Here is a 20764-nt window from a genome sequence, read left to right on the forward strand (position 1 = left end):
GAATCAATTTGATGAATCAAACTTTTGATATTGTCCTAACTATTAATAATGACATTTCTCATTTGTGTAAATTCAGTGAAATTCAATTCAGACCAATATTCCATGAATAAGTCATATACTGGCAGTGTGACGCTCCTGGATGTTGGTGACGCTGGTGATACACAAGACACATAGGTCCCGGGGGGAGGTCTCTCATCCAATCCTTTTTCCTTCACCAGACTGGTCCATAATTAACTTCTGCTTGGTTGGCACTTCCAGACAGATATAAGGAGGCTGAGGACCCAGTATCCATAAGTCAGATACCTTCTTCCTCTGTGGTAAGACTCTCTCCAACCTCTTTAGAGGTTATACATTTGTCACATCTTTACATTCAGAATCTGAGGCAGTAGCTGCACGGTTTGAATTGAGTACTGAATTTTATTTTTTACTTGTTTTATGGATTATTTAAAAATATGCATTCAAGTGTCATTGATTTGAAATGTTAGTTAAAAATCAAAGGTGTTTAATTTAACTTTAAATTTGTTTTACTTAAAATATTTTATTTGTGGTTAAACATGTTGCTCCTGTGCTTGTTTGTAAGTTAGGGGCTGGTCTAGAATGTTTTCAGGGGTATTTATTTGAATTCTTGACAGAATATGTCGTAAAGTGAGTTGCCACCTTGAAAATTAAATTGACCAGTTGCACCTGTAGTTGAAATGGACATGGCCGTAATGATTGAGTCGAAGGGTGCCGTTTTCTAGCACTTCGGGGGCTAAACGATAGGACTTTAGACTTGTGCGTATTCACCACACCCTGATGTTTCACAGGTTCCTCCAAGAAGTACAAATTCATCTGTAGGAGGGGAAAAACAAGGTGAGGAATGGTTTGAGTCTTCACATTTAAAAGTGATGAAAATATTCTGTGAGATACCTTTCACCTTACTCTTTTCACGGTGGAGGAAGCACCACAGAATCAATCACGTGTCTTGTTTCGCCTCTTTCCTAGTAATCCGTCACCATGAGTACGGACGCTGAGATGCAAATCTACGGCAAGGCTGCCATATACCTCCGTAAGCCTGAGAAGGAGAGGATGGAGGCACAAGCCGCACCCTTTGACTCAAAGAACGCTTGTTATGTGTCAGACGTCAAAGAGCTGTACCTTAAGGGTTTGGTCACTGACAGGGCCGACGGAAAGTGTACTGTGACAGTCACCAATCCTGACGGCACCAAGCAGGTAAGGCTGATTTGAAAAGTATTCAAGTTCAATTTTGTGCAATTACTTTATTTATTGAAAAAAAAAAAAAACATCAGCATGAAAAGGAAAAAATCTGTAACAAAATATAGATTAAAAATCATTGCTTTGTTTTTTGTGTAAACAGAATATAACCTTCAAACATAATTTTTATCGTTGCTCTTTAAAACTTGCATAGATTTTTTTCTCACAAATATAAGTCAAGAATCACTATGTACTCTGCGTACACCAATCATTAGGAACACCTTACCTATATTGAGTAATAACAGCCTCAATTAGTTGGGGCATGGGACTCTACAAGGTGTCGAAAGCGTTCCACAGGGATGCTTGGCCATTTTGACTCCAATGCTTCCCACAAATTTGCTGGATGTCTTTAGGCTGGTAAAATATTCTTGATACACAAGGGAAACTGTCGAGCGTGAAAAAAATCTAGCAGCGTTGTAGTTCCTGACACAAACTGGTGTGCCTGGCACCTACTACCATACCCCGTTCAATTCAACTTAAATATTTAGTCCTTTATCCTCTGGTCCCGTCTGGCTCAGTTGGTAGAGCATAGTGTTTTCAACGCCAGGGTTGTGGGTTCAATTCCCACTGGGGACCAGTATGAAAATGTATAAACTCACTACTGGAAATTGCTTTGGATAGCAGTGTCTGGTAAATTAATGGTATAAAATCCACTCAAGGGTTAAGAATCCTTCTTTAACCTGTCTCCTCCCCTTCATCAACTCTGATTGAAGTGGATTTAACAAGTTACCTTAATAAGGTTAATCATAGCTTTCACCTGGTCAGTCTATGTCAAGGATGGGAAGCTGGCAGCCCACACCCTCATCAAAGTTACCCATCCCTGGTCTATGTCATGGAAAGAGCAGGTGTTCTTAATGTTTTGTATAGTCAGTGGGTGGAGGTACGTATTTTAAAAAAAGCATTCAGTCAAGTCCAGTTTGATCTGTGTGTAATGTAGATTTCTGACTGTTTCAGGAAGGAAAAGAGTTCAAGGAAGCAGACGTCTACCAGATGAACCCCCCTAAATACGACAAGATTGAGGACATGGCCATGATGACCTACCTGAATGAAGCCTCTGTGTTGTATAACCTCAAAGAGCGTTATGCAGCATGGATGATCTATGTAAGATACCTGCATAAACATCCACAATTACATGAACATAAAATAATACACACATACAGTACTACACAGTAACACATACAGTACTACACACATACAGTACTACACATTAACACATACAGTACTACACACATACAGTACTACACACATACAGTACTACACAGTAACACATACAGTACTACACACATACAGTACTACACATTAACACATACAGTACTACACATTAACACATACAGTTACTACACATTAACACATACAGTACTACACATTAACACATACAGTACTACACAGTAACACATACAGTACTACACACATACAGTACTACACATTAACACATACAGTACTACACATTAACACATACAGTTACTACACATTAACACATACAGTACTACACATTAACACATACAGTACTACACATTAACACATACAGTACTACACATTAACACATACAGTTACTACACTTTAACACATACAGTACTACACATTAACACATACAGTACTACACATTAACACATACAATACTACACATTAACACATACAGTACTACACATTAACACATACAGTACTACACATTAACACATACAGTTACTACACATTAACACATACAGTACTACACATTAACACATACAGTACTACACATTAACACATACAATACTACACATTAACACATACAGTACTACACATTAACACATACAGTACTACACATTAACACATACAGTACTACACATACCAATATTGCAGACCCACATAATCAAAGTACACCCACATCCTCATATGAATCCAGGTGAAAGTCAATCAGATTTTGTTAATCCCCTAATTTAATTTGATCACTTTCATCCAGACCTACTCTGGGCTCTTCTGTGCCACGGTGAACCCCTACAAGTGGCTTCCTGTGTACGACATGGAGGTTGTTAACGCCTACAGAGGGAAGAAGAGGATGGAGGCTCCACCCCATATCTTCTCCGTCTCTGACAACGCCTTCCAGTTCATGCAGATTGGTATGACCTCTAATGGATGGACGGATGGATGGATGGATGGATGGATGGATGGATGGATGGACGGATGGATGGATGGACGGATGGATGGATGGACGGATGGATGGATGGATGGATGGACGGATGGATGGACGGATGGACGGATGGATGGATGGATGGATGGATGGACGGATGGATGGATATATGGACGGATGGATGGATGGATGGACGGATGGATGGATGGACGGATGGATGGATGGACGGATGGATGGACGGATGGATGGATGGATGGACGGACGGATGGATGGATGGACGGATGGATGGACGGATGGACGGATGGACGGACGGATGGATGAAAGTAAAACTATGCTTTAGAGAGGTACACACTTAAAACAAATGGTTCTATTCAGGGTTATTTGGCTTGTAACCATAGCGGATCCCTATTTGGTGCTATGTAGAACCCTTTCTTGAGGGTTCTATAAAGAACCATACTCGTACGGTTGTAAATGGAACCTTTGTGGTTCTACAAAGAGAACATCACAAAGGGTTCCGCTATCATTACAACCCTTTTTGGTTCCGAATAGAAACGGTTCTTTATAGAACCTTAATGGAGAACGGTTCTACAAAGAACCTTTGGAACAACGATAAGGATTCTTCTTTTCTGATTAGTCGTAATATGTTACAATTCTGTAGGTTTTATTATTAGTTAATTGACAAGATAAATCAGGTGTGTTATAATTGACAAGATAAATCAGGTGTGTTATAATTGACAAGATAAATCAGGTGTGTTATAATTGACAAGATAAATCAGGTGTGTTATAATTGACAAGATGAATCAGGTGTGTTATAATTGACAAGATAAATCAGGTGTGTTATAATTGACAAGATAAATCAGGTGTGTTATAATTGACAAGATAAATCAGGTGTGTTATAATTGACAAGATAAATCAGGTGTGTTAGCTCTGGAACGAAGAGGGTTCCTATGGAGAGAATAAAAAAAAAACACTGATTTTAGTTCTCTAAAAAACACAAGACCACACACTAGTCTTTCACAAGACACAAGCACTGGCCATAATAATAATTTGGTGAGTTCTTATATTTGCCCATATATATATAATTATTATATGTTCACCTACATCCATCCAATACAAGTGTATGAAATAGAAAAGTGTTTTTTGCACATCCGAACACCCTCTGAGAGTGGGGTCATGGCCAGCGTCAGCCATTATCAAAGGTAAACCTGGAGCAATTTTAACCTTGTTAGCGCAAAGATTGAAAAGAGCAACCTTTCGGGTTCCTGGATCAACACTCTAACCACTAGGCTCCCTACATTGTGATGGCAGTACACAACAGATTAGATCAACTGGAAGGACAGTCTCACTATTCTAATGAGCCGCCGCCCCCACATTTGAATTATCACTAAAAAAAGGAAAGAACCTTTTCTCAACTGCAAATAACCATTGAAGAGCTCAAAGGGTTCTCCGAGTCAGTATGGTTCCACATAGAACCATCACCCTTCCCAAAGAACCCTTGAGGAACCCTCTTTTCTAAGTGTGTATCTCGTGTTTTCTAGTCTAGGTCAGAACAGTTTGCTGGAAATATCTGAGCATTCAGTAGCCTTGAATGGAGAATGTTCCATACTGAAATTCATGATGATGCTATGAATGCTATAATGTACCCATAATGCTGCTTGGGCATGATAAGCAATATGTATTTTGGTTCCAGATAACGAGAACCAGTCCGTTCTGATTACGTAAGTTGTTTACTAAAATGTCAATTGACAAATGGTTTCTATTGTAATATGTTTGGTGACTTGGTGTGAAAAACATACATGACATTATGGATTAGGCTTTGTGTAATAATGAGTAGATGAAATATTTGTTCATTATTTATGTTAGAAAACAGGTCAACAGTGTTATTGTTCAATGCTATTTCTTAGTGAAAGCCAATTTTGCACTCAAACATGTAACTAAAACCCCTCTTTCTCTGTCATATAAACCAGTGGAGAATCGGGTGCAGGAAAGACTGTCAACACCAAGCGTGTCATTCAGTACTTTGCCACCATTGCAGTGTCTGGCGCCAAGAAGGAAGTAGACCCCAGCAAAATGCAGGTAGGTTGTGCTTATGTTTATCTTTTTAACACATTTCAGTTTGGTTGGGTGTCAAAACCTGTTTCAAGGAAAATGAATGTTAAAAAAAAAATCTAGAAAAACAAAGTTTACCACTTTACCAGTTTCTGAGCAACTTGTGTTTGTCTCGATCAGGGGTCTCTTGAGGATCAGATCATTGCTGCTAACCCTCTGCTGGAGGCTTACGGTAATGCCAAGACAGTGAGGAATGACAACTCATCTCGCTTTGTAAGTATAAATGGCACACTGTGGAAGTTATCTTATATTGGAAACATTTATTTCAGTAGTTCTCTAGTTCTCTGGTTTCAGTAGTTCTCAACAAACTGTTAATCTATTAAAGTAAGATGGTACATGTATTTAGTTGACCTATCTCTAACCTCCATGTTCTACTACAGGGTAAATTCATCAGGATTCACTTCCAAGGAGGAAAACTGGCTAAAGCTGACATTGAGACCTGTGAGTTGGTTTTCCTTGTTTCTCAATGCTTTTCTAAATTCACAGAGATACTTTTTTGGAGATCATATCATCACAATTATTTGTATCTCATGTTCTCTCTGTGTCTGTGTCTCTCTCTCTCTCTCTCTCTCTCTCTCTCTCTCTCTCTGTCTCTCTCTCTCTCTGTCTCTCTCTCTGTCTCTCTCTCTCTCTCTCACAGACCTGCTAGAGAAGTCCAGGGTGTCCTTCCAGCTGCCCGATGAGAGAGGCTACCACATCTTCTTCCAGATGATGACCAACCACAAACCTGAGATAGTTGGTACGTCAAAGCAGAGGTTCAGGAGAAATTATTCCCACCTCCATCTGTGGAACATGTAAAATAAGATAAAAAATACTATTACAATGAGTACATCCAAGGTAACAAGACATCTAGACACGGGTCAGGTCATTGGGGGAAGATCAAGACATCTAGACACGGGTCAGGTCTTTGGGGTAAGATCAAGACATCTAGACACGGGTCAGGTCTTTGGGGGAAGATCAAGACATCTAGACACGGGTCAGGTCTTTGGGGGAAGATCAAGACATCTAGACACGGGTCAGGTCTTTGGGGGAAGATCAAGACATCTAGACACGGGTCAGGTCTTTGGGGGAAGATCAAGACATCTAGACACGGGTCAGGTCTTTGGGGGAAGATCAAGACATCTAGACACGGGTCAGGTCTTTGAGGGAAGATCAAGACATCTAGACACGGGTCAGGTCTTTGGGGTAAGATCAAGACATCTAGACACGGGTCAGGTCTTTGGGGGAAGATCAAGACATCTAGACACGGGTCAGGTCTTTGGGGGAAGATCAAGACATCTAGACACGGGTCAGGTCTTTGGGGGAAGATCAAGACATCTAGACACGGGTCAGGTCTTTGGGGGAAGATCAAGACATCTAGACACGGGTCAGGTCTTTGGGGGAAGATCAAGACATCTAGACACGGGTCAGGTCTTTGGGGGAAGATCAAGACATCTAGACACGGGTCAGGTCTTTGGGGGAAGATCAAGACATCTGGACACGGGTCAGGTCTTTGGGGGAAGTATTGCACGGTGCTGCATCAGTCCAGGAACCTTTTATAATGCTATTTGTTATATCCTACATGTATCATTGAGTCCCACTTATTGAGTAAAGGAGGGAGAGATACTGTGAAGGTAGGACAGAAGAATTCTGAGCGATTTAACTGACAGGCCGTTCTCTGTTGTCCACAGAAATGTCACTCATCACCACCAACCCCTACGACTTCCCCATGTGCAGTCAGGGACAGATCACTGTGGCCAGCATCAACGACAAGGAAGAGCTGGATGCCACAGACGTGAGTTATACAAAGGGTTAACCAAACTCTACATATGGAATGGGTAGGACCACCATACACACTGAATACATTGTGCAATTCCAACTAAATGCCTTGTGTTAGTTAGGCATGTGCCTCGACGCACTCTTCATGCCTTCAGACTTCACCTTGAGGCACATACATGTAAAACATCAACAAGAGAGTGCCACTAAGTGCCCTGTGGAACAATGTAAAACTCCTTTTGTGCTGCCATCTACTAGTGTGTTGGCCAAGCGTAATGATGTGGAGCTGAGAAGCCAGTGAAATCTATCAATCCCATTTGTTCTGGAGTGAGCTGGAACTGAGCAATCTGCTGTTCACTTCATCACTGTTGTACTTCCTGTCTAATGCCAGGATGCCATTACAATCCTGGGCTTCACTAATGAGGAGAAGGTGGGCATCTACAAGCTGACAGGAGCTGTACTGCACCATGGAAACTTGAAATTCAAGCAGAAGCAGCGTGAGGAGCAGGCCGAGCCAGACGGCACAGAGGGTGAGTCCCACTCATAGATATACAATATGTAGAGCATTAGTCCCATTCCCAGTCCCCAACATAGAAATAGAACATGTTAAACAGACAGTGCCACATGAAAGTCAGGTAGGAGATCATTTTTGGAGACCAAATTTCAACCTCCAGAAATGATTTCAAATGGAAATGGGTGACAATCAAAACTTAACCCACAAAAGAGTTGACCAAACTGTTTTGTTAGTGTGACATCAGAAACATCTTGTGTGCCTGAGTCTGTTGTTGTTGGTTTTCTCTCCAGTGGCTGATAAAATCGCCTACCTGCTGGGCCTGAACTCAGCTGAGATGCTGAAGGCTCTGTGCTACCCCAGAGTGAAGGTCGGCAACGAGTATGTGACTAAGGGACAGACCGTGCCTCAGGTAAAGGCAGTCAAACACAGCATCTACCATTTTCTCACCACCGCAATTATTTTGGGGACGAGTGCATAGCTTTTTTTGAATAGTGATGTTATTTTTCCCAAGCTCTCATCACCTTATCACTAGACACGGTCAATATTGCATGTATTCATTTGAGGTATTATCATTTCAGGTTAATAACTCAGTCTCGGCTCTGGCCAAGTCCATCTATGAGAGGATGTTCTTGTGGATGGTCATCCGTATCAACGAGATGTTGGACACCAAGAATCCAAGGCAGTTCTATATCGGCGTGTTGGACATTGCCGGGTTTGAGATCTTTGATGTGAGTATGAGACCAGAACAAGACAATTTGTTGTGACAGAGGGATTACAGCCTTGTATAATGATGAAATGATCACTTCTGAAATTCCTTCAACAGTACAACAGCATGGAGCAGCTGTGCATCAACTTCACCAATGAGAAACTGCAACAGTTTTTCAACCACACCATGTTTGTCCTGGAACAAGAGGAGTACAAGAAGGAGGGAATCGTCTGGGCCTTCATTGACTTCGGCATGGACTTGGCTGCCTGCATTGAGCTTATTGAGAAGGTAAACTGTCTGAGGAATATAATGGACCACAACAGCAAAGCTGATAGGGATTGCTGTGAGAGATATTATCACTGGGGTATAACATATTTGACTGTTGATAACTCAATGTTTCATTTTATTTGCCCCTAAGTGAATATAATCCTATAATATCATGTTTTCTAAAGGAATGAATGTGATCCTAAATGTAAATATCACTAATTTGATGTACGTCTCTTTTCGTAAAGCCATTGGGCATCTTCTCCATCCTTGAAGAGGAGTGCATGTTCCCCAAGTCTTCAGACACTACCTTCAAGGACAAGCTGTACTCCCAGCATCTTGGCAAAACCAAGGCGTTTGAGAAGCCCAAGCCTGCCAAAGGCAAGGCAGAGGCCCACTTCTCCCTGGTGCACTACGCCGGCACTGTGGACTACAACATCACTGGCTGGCTGGAGAAGAACAAGGACCCCCTGAACGATTCAGTTATTCAGCTGTACGGGAAGTCATCAGTCAAACTGTTGGTCGCCCTGTATCCCACAGCTCCACCTGAGGGTAAGACTAGCATCACGACAAAATATTTATTTAAGCACTAGTTACAAACTCAGACCCACATTTTCTTTTAGTCTTGGAACGTAATCACAATTTCTCAGGTTTATTCACTGGGTACATTTAATTGGTGTTATCTCTTTGGCACCATTTGCATTAAGATGAGTGGTGAAGTTAACCCCCAGATTGTCTCATTTATAATTAGTGTGCTTGCGGAAGACAACACCACACATAGATTTCTTACATACTCTTATGATTGTTATTCTATTTATTCCTCCCGCTACAGGAAATGGACTTGTCTAGTTATCTTTTACTTTGCCCATTTGAACAGATAATACCAAGAAGGGAGGCAAGAAGAAGGGTGGCTCCATGCAGACGGTGTCGTCCCAGTTCAGGGTGAGCTTCTGAAATGTGGATATTCAGTCCTTCTAAAAAGTGCATTGATTATCATGAATGATTTCTGAGAAAATGCTTTGTAACCCTCTTATAGGAGAACTTACATAAGCTGATGACCAACTTGAGGAGCACTCATCCTCACTTTGTGCGCTGCCTGATCCCCAACGAGTCAAAGACTCCAGGTACTATACATGTTGAGTTAAATATGACATCTTATCAGTTCAGTATCAGTAACCTTAACCAACTCATCTTTAACCTGTTTAAGATCATTTTAAAGAGACTCGGCTTGTGTTTCCAGGTCTGATGGAGAACTTCCTGGTTATCCACCAGCTCAGGTGTAATGGTGTTCTGGAGGGTATCCGGATCTGCAGGAAGGGCTTCCCCAGCAGAATCATCTATGCTGACTTCAAGCAGAGGTACACAACACACAAAACACTAATAAACACATGCAAGCATGGACACGCACACACAGAAAGATCTGCTCCAAGGGTTTTAACAGCATCAGAGTTGTCTTACATTTTATGTAATATAATTGACCTATTACAACTTAACAGATTTTCTTTTAACATTTCTCCTCATTCAGGTACAAAGTACTGAATGCCAGCGTCATCCCCGAGGGCCAGTTCATGGACAACAAGAAGGCTTCTGAGAAGCTGCTTGGGTCCATTGATGTGAATCACGATGACTACAAGTTTGGACACACCAAGGTCAGTCACATACAACCTGCAAAAGCGGACAACAAAACTTCAGTGATCATTTAAACCCATTCAACATCTCTCCAGTTCATCCTTGTTCACCGTTATTTTCTTAATTTAAAGTGGCAGTCAGCAGTTGAAACAATTGCATAGTGTCCTCCCTGCCCCGGTTTTGGTAAAAAAGTTGAGGGATGTAGCTGGAGAAATGTAACCACTCTCAAATTCATAGACTGAGCTACGGACGTAAGGACTGACCATCCACGATATCAACAGTATAGTTCTAACCACGTTTTTAGGCTATATAGTGTTTGTTTACACTTACTTAGTTTAAAAACAACAGAGCTAATATTTTGGGGTTCTGATGGGGTAAGCTCACAATTTCTCAGGTTTATTCACTGGGTACATTTAATTGGTGTTATCTCTTTGGCACCATTTGCATTAAGATGAGTGTGAAGTTAACCCCCAAATTGTCTCATTTATAGTTAGTGTGCTTGCTGAAGACAACACCACACATTTATCTGATATTTTCTTCAAGAATCAGTGGTACTTCATTTATCAGTCCCAAAAAATAGATGTGGAAATTGCAGAGTGCCCCTTTAAGTAATGGGAAAGGCTGTAAAAACATTTTTTTTTTTTTGTTGTTTTCTTCAAAGTCGTACATCACAAGCACGGAAGAGAAATGCGTACCTTTATTTAACTAGGCAAGTCAGTTAAGAACAAATTCTTATTTTCAATGACGGCCTAGGAACAGTGGGTTAACTGCCTGTTCAGGGGCAGCTCGGGGGTTTGAACTTCCAACCTTCCGGTTACTAGTCCAACGCTCTAACCACTAGGCCACCCTGCCGCCCCATAGAAAGCATTGTGTTAGAGAGGGATGGGGGCAGTTTTCTGTGTCTGTGTTCACTAACTCTCTACGACTCTACAATAACAACTTAGAAACAACCTATCACGTGGTTTGTTTGTAAGCATCGCAATGTTCATGTTGTTCAAATCAATCTAGTGGTGTTGTTCCTCTTCCTTTGATTCCTTTTGTTATCTGTCACTGTGGTTTCATAATGGACCATGTTAACCTGTGTCTCAGGTGTTCTTCAAAGCCGGTCTGCTGGGTGTCTTGGAGGAGATGAGAGACGAGAAGCTGGCCTCTCTGGTCGGCATGGTCCAGGCTCTCAGCCGTGGATTCCTCATGAGGAGAGAGTTCACCAAGATGATGGAGAGGAGGTGAGGGAGAGTAGACATGCAAAGCTTTCTGTCAAGCAGCTGTATCTCATGCATTGTGATTACATAGTGAATATGATGTGAGTTGATCTGAATGAGGAAATACGTCTTATAATGTTCTATTAAAGCTGTAGTTTGGGATTTGGAAAGCTGTTGAATTGTCATTTTAAATGTGCGATATTTGCCCATTCATTGTTGAAGAATATAAAATGCCTCCCTCATGAGCTTAACATGAGCTGTCAGTCCTCACATCTAAAGAGCTGTCTATGAATTCAAGAGGGGTTACTTTTCCCTAGCCCCATTTCTTAGCTGTACACAAAAGTTTTGTTAGGGGGCGGAGGGGGGGTGGGGGGTGTGCTCCATTTTGTGGTTCTTTGAATACCAGAATGTAGCTTAATTAAACATGTCACTCTGTCTTTTCTGTCGACCAGAGATTCCGTCTTCTCCATCCAGTACAACATCCGTTCATTCATGAATGTTAAAACCTGGCCATGGATGAAGTTGTACTTCAAGATCAAGCCCCTGCTGCAGAGCGCTGAGACTGAGAAGGAGCTGGCCAACATGAAGGAGAACTATGAGAAGATGACGTCGGACCTGGCCAAGGCTCTGGCCACCAAGAAGCATTTGGAGGAGAAGTTAGTGGCCCTGGTGCAGGAGAGGGCAGACCTGGCGCTTCAAGTCTCATCTGTGAGTGAGCAACGACCGTCATGACGGCGCATTTACACACACATGATCACAGGCACGAACACACACACACACACACAATCACACTGTGACATATGTGGCTAAGTCGGGTATTTCTATATCCTATGTTACCTAGGCTACATATTTTTCATGCATTTCCATTGATTTGCTCTGACCTCTTTGGCTAAATTACGTCCATCTGTTGATACACAAAGTGAAGCCGCAGATGTTTTTCTGTTGTTCTGAAACCAGGATTCAGAGAATCTGAACGATGCTGAGGAAAGGTGTGAGGGGCTCATCAAGAGCAAGATCCAGCTGGAGGCCAAACTCAAAGAGACGACCGAGAGGCTGGAGGACGAGGAGGAGATGAATGCTGAGTTGACTGCCAAGAAGAGGAAGCTGGAGGATGAGTGCTCTGAGCTGAAGAAGGACATTGATGACCTGGAGCTCACCTTGGCCAAAGTGGAGAAGGAGAAGCACGCCACCGAAAACAAGGTATCATAAACAGTCCAACAAAACAATAATCCAAACAATAACCAACTCAAAATGTAGCTAAACAGAAATTGAATTCAAGTTGTTTTGTGGGTGCAGGGAAAATCAAGACCCAAAATAATGGAATGTCAGTTTCGGGTTACTCCCCACATCCATTGCATGTTCTTCTCCCCCCTCGTTTATGACTTCCCCTTAGTACTCCGGAGTACACTGCCATCTAGTGTTGAATCTATAGGAAAGTATTTGTTGATATTTCTAATCTGAATTAAATGAATTAAATATATAACTCAATCTCTCCTTTATAGGGAGATGACCAATGACTAATTTTGGCTGGTGCTGTTTTCAGGTTAAAAACCTGACAGAGGAGATGGCGTCTATGGATGAGAGTGTTGCCAAGCTGACCAAGGAGAAGAAAGCCCTCCAAGAGGCCCACCAGCAGACACTGGATGACCTGCAGGCAGAGGAGGACAAAGTCAACACTCTGACCAAGTCCAAGACCAAGCTGGAACAGCAAGTGGACGACGTGAGTGGAGTTTGACATTTTGGCCATGAGAGTATGCAAGATGATATTATCTACAGTTGTTTAGATTTTGAACAATATGTGTGTGTTTTTATCTTGTAGCTTGAGGGTTCTCTGGAGCAAGAGAAGAAGCTCCGTATGGACCTTGAGAGAGCCAAGAGAAAGCTGGAGGGAGATCTGAAACTGGCCCAGGAGTCCATAATGGACCTGGAGAATGACAAGCAGCAGTCTGATGAGAAAATCAAGAAGTAAACACAAACAAATGTTTACAGTATCACTGCCATATTGATCATAATGGTTGTTCTTGACATATTCTTGTAATTATCAATTAGCATTTGCACGTGATTCTTAAAAGCAAAGTGAATGGTAGGATATTCTCCCTTTACACAATCAAATTAACTCCGCAATCGACGTGTTTGTGTTTCTTAGGAAGGACTTTGAGACCACTCAGCTCCTCAGCAAGATAGAGGATGAGCAGTCTCTGGGAGCTCAGCTGCAGAAGAAGATCAAGGAACTCCAGGTACAGTACAGGATCTAAGCTCCAGTACAGGAAAGAACACACCTGAATCATTTCCTTAGAAGATGTATTCTGATAGCACACATTCTTCCTTGTGGCTTCTGATGGCTCAGTAGGTTGGAAGATGGTGCTTCTTACCATTATGGTTTTGGTTTGACACATGGGACACTGTCTACTTAATATATTAGTGGAACTGACTCTCTGTTAACACATTTATACAAAATATACAAACTCTTATTCTTTCATGTTTCAACTGTATTGTAGTGTTCATCCCCCCTGCTCCTGTTCCCTGTTCTAGGCCCGTATTGAGGAGCTGGAGGAGGAAATTGAGGCTGAGCGTGCTGCCAGGGCTAAGGTTGAGAAGCAGAGGGCCGATCTCTCCAGGGAACTTGAGGAGATCAGCGAGAGGCTGGAGGAGGCCGGAGGCGCCACTGCTGCTCAGATTGAGATGAACAAGAAGCGCGAGGCTGAGTTCCAGAAGCTGCGTCGTGATCTTGAAGAGTCCACTTTGCAGCATGAGGCCACAGCCGCCGCTCTGCGCAAGAAGCAGGCCGACAGTGTGGCTGAGCTCGGGGAGCAGATCGACAACCTTCAACGTGTCAAGCAGAAGCTGGAGAAAGAGAAGAGTGAGTACAAGATGGAGATTGATGACCTCTCCAGCAACATGGAGGCTGTCGCCAAGGCTAAGGTGAGTAGTGATGTTTTAGTCAAGCAGTGTTGAGGAAGGTCAACTTCATTAATATTCAAGTGAACTGAAGTTGACAAGAGTCCCATGTATAAAGTAATGTTGGGACTTGTTTCACTAACAGGGCAATCTGGAGAAGATGTGCCGTACACTTGAGGACCAGCTGAGCGAGCTCAAGACTAAGAATGATGAGAATGTTCGCCAGGTCAACGACATCAGCGGACAGAGGGCCAGACTCCTGACAGAAAATGGTACCGTCAACAATGAACAACAAACCAACGTAGTGTACAATAACGTGTTGGAGGCTGCATCTATATAGTCCAGTCCACATACTGTAGATTCTACAGTCCTATTCACCACCTAACATTGCCCTACGATACCTCAAAATACGTTGTTAATTGTAGTGAACAGAGATCCCATTAACAAGATGTCCCTCTATCCCTGCAGGTGAGTTTGGACGCCAGCTGGAGGAGAAGGAAGCCCTGGTGTCTCAGCTGACAAGAGGCAAACAGGCCTTCACCCAGCAGGTTGAGGAGATGAAGAGACTGATTGAGGAGGAGGTCAAGGTAAGGAATCCAAAATGGACACCACCGACTACAGAGTTTAGAGCCAAATCTTCAAATAGATTGTGACTATGCCACCCTCAGACTTCTACTGCAATTTGTTTTACTCTTCTGGTCTTTATCTTTCTCTCTTTGTCTCTCACAGGCTAAAAACGCACTGGCCCACGGTGTCCAGTCTGCCCGCCATGACTGTGATCTCCTGAGAGAGCAGTTTGAGGAGGAGCAGGAGGCCAAGGCAGAGCTGCAGCGCGGCATGTCCAAGGCCAACAGTGAGGTGGCTCAGTGGAGGACTAAGTATGAAACTGATGCCATCCAACGCACAGAAGAGCTGGAGGAGGCCAAGTGAGTCACACGCAACAGCAAAAACTCAAATATGGGGTGTGGATGGTGAGGGTGGTAGGGGGCTCTGAGAAAATGTTACATCAATATGTGTTGTAGCATTTGTAGCATTTATTGTAGCATTTGTAGCATTTATTGTAGCATTTGTAGCATTTATTGTAGCATTTGTAGCATTTATTGTAGCATTTGTAGCATTTATTGTAGCATTTGTAGCATTTATTGTAGCATTTATTGTAGCATTTGTAGCATCTATTGTAGCATTTGTTTTCAACAAATTGGTCACAATAAAAACCAACCTCTTTATCGTCCAACAGGAAGAAGCTGGCCCAGCGTCTGCAGGAGGCTGAGGAGACCATTGAGGCGACCAACTCCAAGTGCGCCTCCCTGGAGAAGACCAAGCAGAGGCTGCAGGGAGAGGTGGAGGACCTCATGATTGACGTTGAGAGAGCCAACGCCATGGCCGCCAACCTAGACAAGAAGCAGAGGAACTTTGACAAGGTGAAAATGCATTTTCTGTCTGCTACATGTGATCAATTGTAGTAAAATGTTAGTTTATTTCTTATTCAAAACTCTTCATTATTGACTTCTAATGAAAATCCCATGGATTTCCCTAGGTTCTGGCAGAGTGGAAGCAGAAGTATGAGGAGGGCCAGGCTGAGCTGGAAGGAGCTCAGAAGGAAGCTCGCTCTATGAGCACTGAACTCTTCAAGATGAAGAACTCCTACGAGGAGGCTCTGGATCATCTGGAGACTCTGAAGAGAGAGAACAAGAACCTGCAACGTGAGATTTTGAAAAAAGTTATATTGAGTTCATCTTTGACTAGGGTTTTGAAAATGGAAGGAACCGTAATCATCAAAATGACTTTTACACCATCTCCGTGTTTTCATGTAGACTTAAAAATATTATGATTTAGTCATCGGTATTCCTTTGAACAACTCAAGGAAGTGCAGGGCAATTAGAGTTGCAAGACCGTATGAAGTGCTACTCTTTAATGAACTGTTATTATGATTTAATGTCAACTTGAGAGCATTGGTGATTTCCACTGAAAATCTAAAGTCTAAACTGCTCCTCTGTTTGTGTGTGCAGAGGAGATCTCTGACCTGACTGAGCAGATTGGAGAGACTGGCAAGAGCATCCATGAGCTGGAGAAGGCCAAGAAGACAGTGGAGACAGAGAAGTCTGAGATCCAGACCGCTCTGGAGGAGGCTGAGGTACAAACTACAACTGTATGATGGGAAAAGGAGTGTTACACTAGCCCAGGGCTTCTAAAACCTTTTCAGCTCGAGACTCAAACGAGAAGTTGACCATCCTCCCATGACCCAAATTAAGAGTAAACTGTATATTTAATTCCTTGTGTTATACACATCCAAGTGTAATAAACACAATTCGTTTGACTGTTTCTCTTTGTCCAGGGCACACTGGAGCACGAGGAATCCAAGATTCTGCGTGTGCAGCTGGAGCTGAACCAGATTAAGGGCGAGGTGGACAGGAAGATCGCTGAGAAGGACGAAGAGATGGAGCAGATCAAGAGGAACAGCCAGAGGGTGGTTGACTCCATGCAGAGCACCCTGGACTCTGAGGTCAGGAGCAGGAATGACGCCCTGAGGGTGAAGAAGAAGATGGAGGGAGACCTGAACGAGATGGAGATCCAGCTGAGCCACGCCAACAGGCAGGCCGCTGAGTCCCAGAAACAGCTGAGGAACATCCAGGGACAGTTCAAGGTAAAGGGACTGGGACATCAGGCTCAACAACCTGAACATGGGGAGGTATTTGTTTGTGAATCTGTAGAAAAGAATTGAAGAGTGGATTAATATACTGTAGAAAGGTAGGGAAACTGGGGAAGTTCTTACCAATTTACATTTCTATGAATGATCCTATCGCCCCTACTTTCCAATGAGTCCTAATGAACCTATGTCATTGTGAATCCCAGGATGCCCAAATGCACCTTGATGACGCCGTCCGTGCCTCAGAGGACATGAAGGAGCAGGCAGCCATGGTGGAGCGCAGAAACGGCCTGATGATGGCTGAAATTGAGGAGCTGAGAGTTGCTCTGGAGCAGACAGAGAGAGGCCGCAAAGTGGCTGAGACTGAGCTGGTAGACGCCAGCGAGCGCGTCGGACTGTTGCACTCCCAGGTATGGGTCAAAAGCCATTTCTAATGAAACGCGACCAAGCATCTGGAATTCGACAGTGCTGCCTTTTACATTTTCATCATTTCTGCCCTGTGACTTTGTAAGGTCTCTTGAGCGTCAAAACAAATGGTCTCGTTTCCTCTTCCAGAACACCAGCCTTCTGAACTCCAAGAAGAAGCTGGAGACTGACCTGGTGCAGGTGCAGGGAGAGGTGGACGACATTGTCCAGGAGGCCAGGAACGCAGAGGAGAAGGCCAAAAAGGCCATCACTGATGTGAGTCCTTATGATCGATTGAATAATGTCAACTTTGATTTGTCCTAAAGGGCCAATGGTAGCTGGGCTGGTTAACCACAACAAGGATCTCAGAGGGAAGTTATGATTGGTGTAGTGTTGGGAATCCCAGATGTAGGGCAACAGCACTAAGTCTGGGAATTGTGTCAGATTTTCTTGGCCAAAATGGGGAAGGTGCTCTTCAGACAGGTAAATCTACCAACAAATCGTGAGTTTGGCCAGGCGGGGCCTAAAAATAATCTCAATGGAACCATGACAAAGGCAGACCCACAATGCGGACACAGATAGCTAGGCTAATAAAAGCCACAGCTAGTCATTATTATTATTACTATTATCATCATGACACATGCAAACTACTTACATGTACTTGCAAAATACACTAACTGGAAATATGCTTCATATAGCTAGCAACTGTAAATGTTCGGCAGGGTTCTGGACAGATTTTTACAGCGTCCCACTACGCCCTTTCCTCTCTGTCAAGCTGTCAGTTGTTTTAGTGAACCCATGTATGCTGGAACGTTGGTTACCCATCTGTCTGGGAGGCAACACAACTGTCTAGAGAGACTATGATTGGTGCCAGTTGGTGCATAAATTCAACAAACGACCATTCCAGGCGGCCATGATGGCCGAGGAGCTGAAGAAGGAGCAGGACACCAGCTCTCACCTGGAGAGGATGAAGAAGAACCTGGAGGTCACAGTCAAGGACCTGCAGCACCGTCTGGATGAGGCTGAGAATCTGGCCATGAAGGGAGGCAAGAAGCAGCTCCAGAAACTGGAGTCCAGGGTGAGTTAACAGCAGAGTGGATTGAAAGTCTGAATGATGGACATTTATTTCATTATAATAAAATACATACTGTAGGTCCATTGAGTTATGACATTCTGTCAATAATGCACCTAGACAATGAAAAGCTGTTCTCATTACAGACCATAATATTCATTACAGACCATAATATTCATTACAGACCATAATACTCATTACAGACCATAATACTCATTACAGACCATAATATTCATTACAGACCATAATACTCATTACAGACCATAATACTCATTACAGACCATAATATTCATTACAGACCATAATACTCATTACAGACCATAATACTCATTACAGACCATAATACTCATTACAGACCATAATATTCATTACATACCATAATATTCATTACAGACCATAATACTCATTACAGACCATAATATTCATTACAGACCATAATATTCATTACAGACCATAATACTCATTACAGACCATAATATTCATTACAGACCATAATATTCATTACAGACCATAATATTCTAAACGTTAAACTACATAGAAACAGACAACGATTGTGCCTCTTTGACTTAGAATAATAGACCTGTTTTGAAAAGATTTGTCCCGTCTGATTTCGAATGCCTACGTTAATTTCTTCCATAAAAGGTGCGTGAGCTGGAGACTGAGGTGGAGGCCGAGCAGAGAAGAGGTGTAGACGCGGTCAAGGGAGTCCGCAAGTATGAGCGCAGAGTCAAGGAGCTCACTTACCAGGTAAGAGAAAGTGTCTTCTTCACACACTTGACACTAACACAGACAGGTTCGTGTGTAAAAACTATGTGGCATTGACTCTTTGATCTTCTCCCACAGACTGAGGAGGATAAGAAGAACGTTGGCAGACTTCAGGACCTGGTAGATAAGCTGCAGATGAAAGTCAAGGCCTACAAGAGGCAGGCTGAGGAAGCGGTGAGTCATATGTAACAGTATAACTTTAGACCGTCCCCTCGCCCCTACCCGGGCGCGAACCAGGGACCCTCTGCACATATCAACAACAGTTTAACCCCTCAGTAGACATTACAAAACTTAATGTGCCTATAGTTTAGTGTAAGTGCTAATACACATCAGTCCACAATGACTCAACTGAAGAACTTATGTACTTTTCTGAGTGCCTCCCATATGCCTATGTGTTGTTAGCAACTTAAAGGAGAGGGGGTTGAATATTCATTTGCTGTGCCGGAGGGCCGGGGGCTGGGGGGCCGGGGGGCCGGGGTCCGGGGGCTGGGGGGTCGGGGGGCCTGGGGCCTGGGGGCCGGGGGCCTATTTGAATGCTGATGTTCTGCTCTCCTATTTCCCCTAACCCAGGAGGAAGCATCCAACCAGCACATGTCTAAGTTCAGGAAGGTTCAGCACGAGCTGGAGGAGGCTGAGGAGCGTGCTGACATCGCTGAGACTCAGGTCAACAAGCTCAGAGCCAAGAGCCGTGACAGTGGAAAGGTACAGAGATGCTGCTGAACCTACAACTGATTGACACCTGATTCACACCTGATTCACACCTGATTCACACCTGATTCACACCTGATTCACACCTGATTCATGTTCAAACATGACCACATCAACACCACCTATGATTCATCCTTCACTGAGGTCAATACTGACCTTTTACACTCACTCAAACGTATTGAACATCTCCAAGAAGCACATCAGGGCAACAACAAAAAAGATTCCTTCAAACTAAGTTGGTACTTCAAAAATGGAAAATTAAAGCTTAGCATTGAGCCTTAAATGCATTATAGTGTTATATATTTAGCATGTTTATAATTAATACTGACCCGTTCTTGTCTTTCTTCTTACAGGGCAAAGAAGCTGCTGAATAAACGAAGATCAAACTATTGAAGATGAAAGTCTTTTCATTTTCCTGTGTTGCATAAAATATGATTTTCATGGTAAAATGTCGAGCATTGATTAAAAACACTTAGGCCTACGTACACTTCCTTTGTGACTGTGGACTTATTACTCAGATAACAGCTTTTTTCATACTAGATATTGTGCTTTAATTAAAGGAGCAATCTGGGATTCCAACCACAATACAGCGATCACTTATTTTGGTAAACAGCCGAGGTATGAGGCTGGAAAAAACTCTCACATTCATTCAGAGCTATGGATGAATGAACTGACCATTCATAACATCAAGAAAATAGTTTGAACCCTTTACCGTTTCAGGGGAAAAAG

The 20764-nt window shown here is 42.9% G+C and overlaps 1 protein-coding gene and 1 non-coding gene across 2 annotated transcripts; both read left to right on the forward strand.

The window, feature by feature from the left end:
- The first annotated feature begins 297 nt into the window (after nt 1-297).
- LOC139410572 (myosin heavy chain, fast skeletal muscle-like) lies at nt 298-20518 on the forward strand. Its single transcript, XM_071155866.1, has 41 exons — nt 298-317; nt 807-852; nt 985-1212; nt 2209-2355; nt 3194-3350; nt 5052-5079; nt 5329-5437; nt 5591-5683; nt 5851-5911; nt 6111-6209; nt 7141-7244; nt 7617-7755; nt 8030-8148; nt 8318-8467; nt 8563-8733; nt 8958-9261; nt 9587-9651; nt 9746-9833; nt 9950-10067; nt 10235-10358; nt 11428-11564; nt 11993-12248; nt 12498-12740; nt 13084-13260; nt 13360-13505; nt 13687-13777; nt 14073-14462; nt 14584-14710; nt 14907-15025; nt 15168-15364; nt 15676-15859; nt 15976-16141; nt 16448-16572; nt 16774-17082; nt 17292-17495; nt 17641-17766; nt 18398-18568; nt 19205-19309; nt 19406-19501; nt 19898-20029; nt 20389-20518. Exons 3-41 carry the CDS (start codon nt 997-999, stop codon nt 20407-20409), a joined length of 5814 nt encoding a protein of 1937 aa, XP_071011967.1. The 5' UTR covers nt 298-317; nt 807-852; nt 985-996; the 3' UTR covers nt 20410-20518.
- Nucleotides 1756-1831, forward strand: trnae-uuc (transfer RNA glutamic acid (anticodon UUC)). Its single transcript has one exon. It is a non-coding gene; the product is annotated as a tRNA-Glu (tRNA).
- Nucleotides 20519-20764: the final 246 nt, after the last annotated feature.

Source organism: Oncorhynchus clarkii, chromosome 6 (assembly GCF_045791955.1).
Source record: "Oncorhynchus clarkii lewisi isolate Uvic-CL-2024 chromosome 6, UVic_Ocla_1.0, whole genome shotgun sequence".
NCBI classification, from domain to species: Eukaryota; Metazoa; Chordata; class Actinopteri; order Salmoniformes; family Salmonidae; genus Oncorhynchus; species Oncorhynchus clarkii.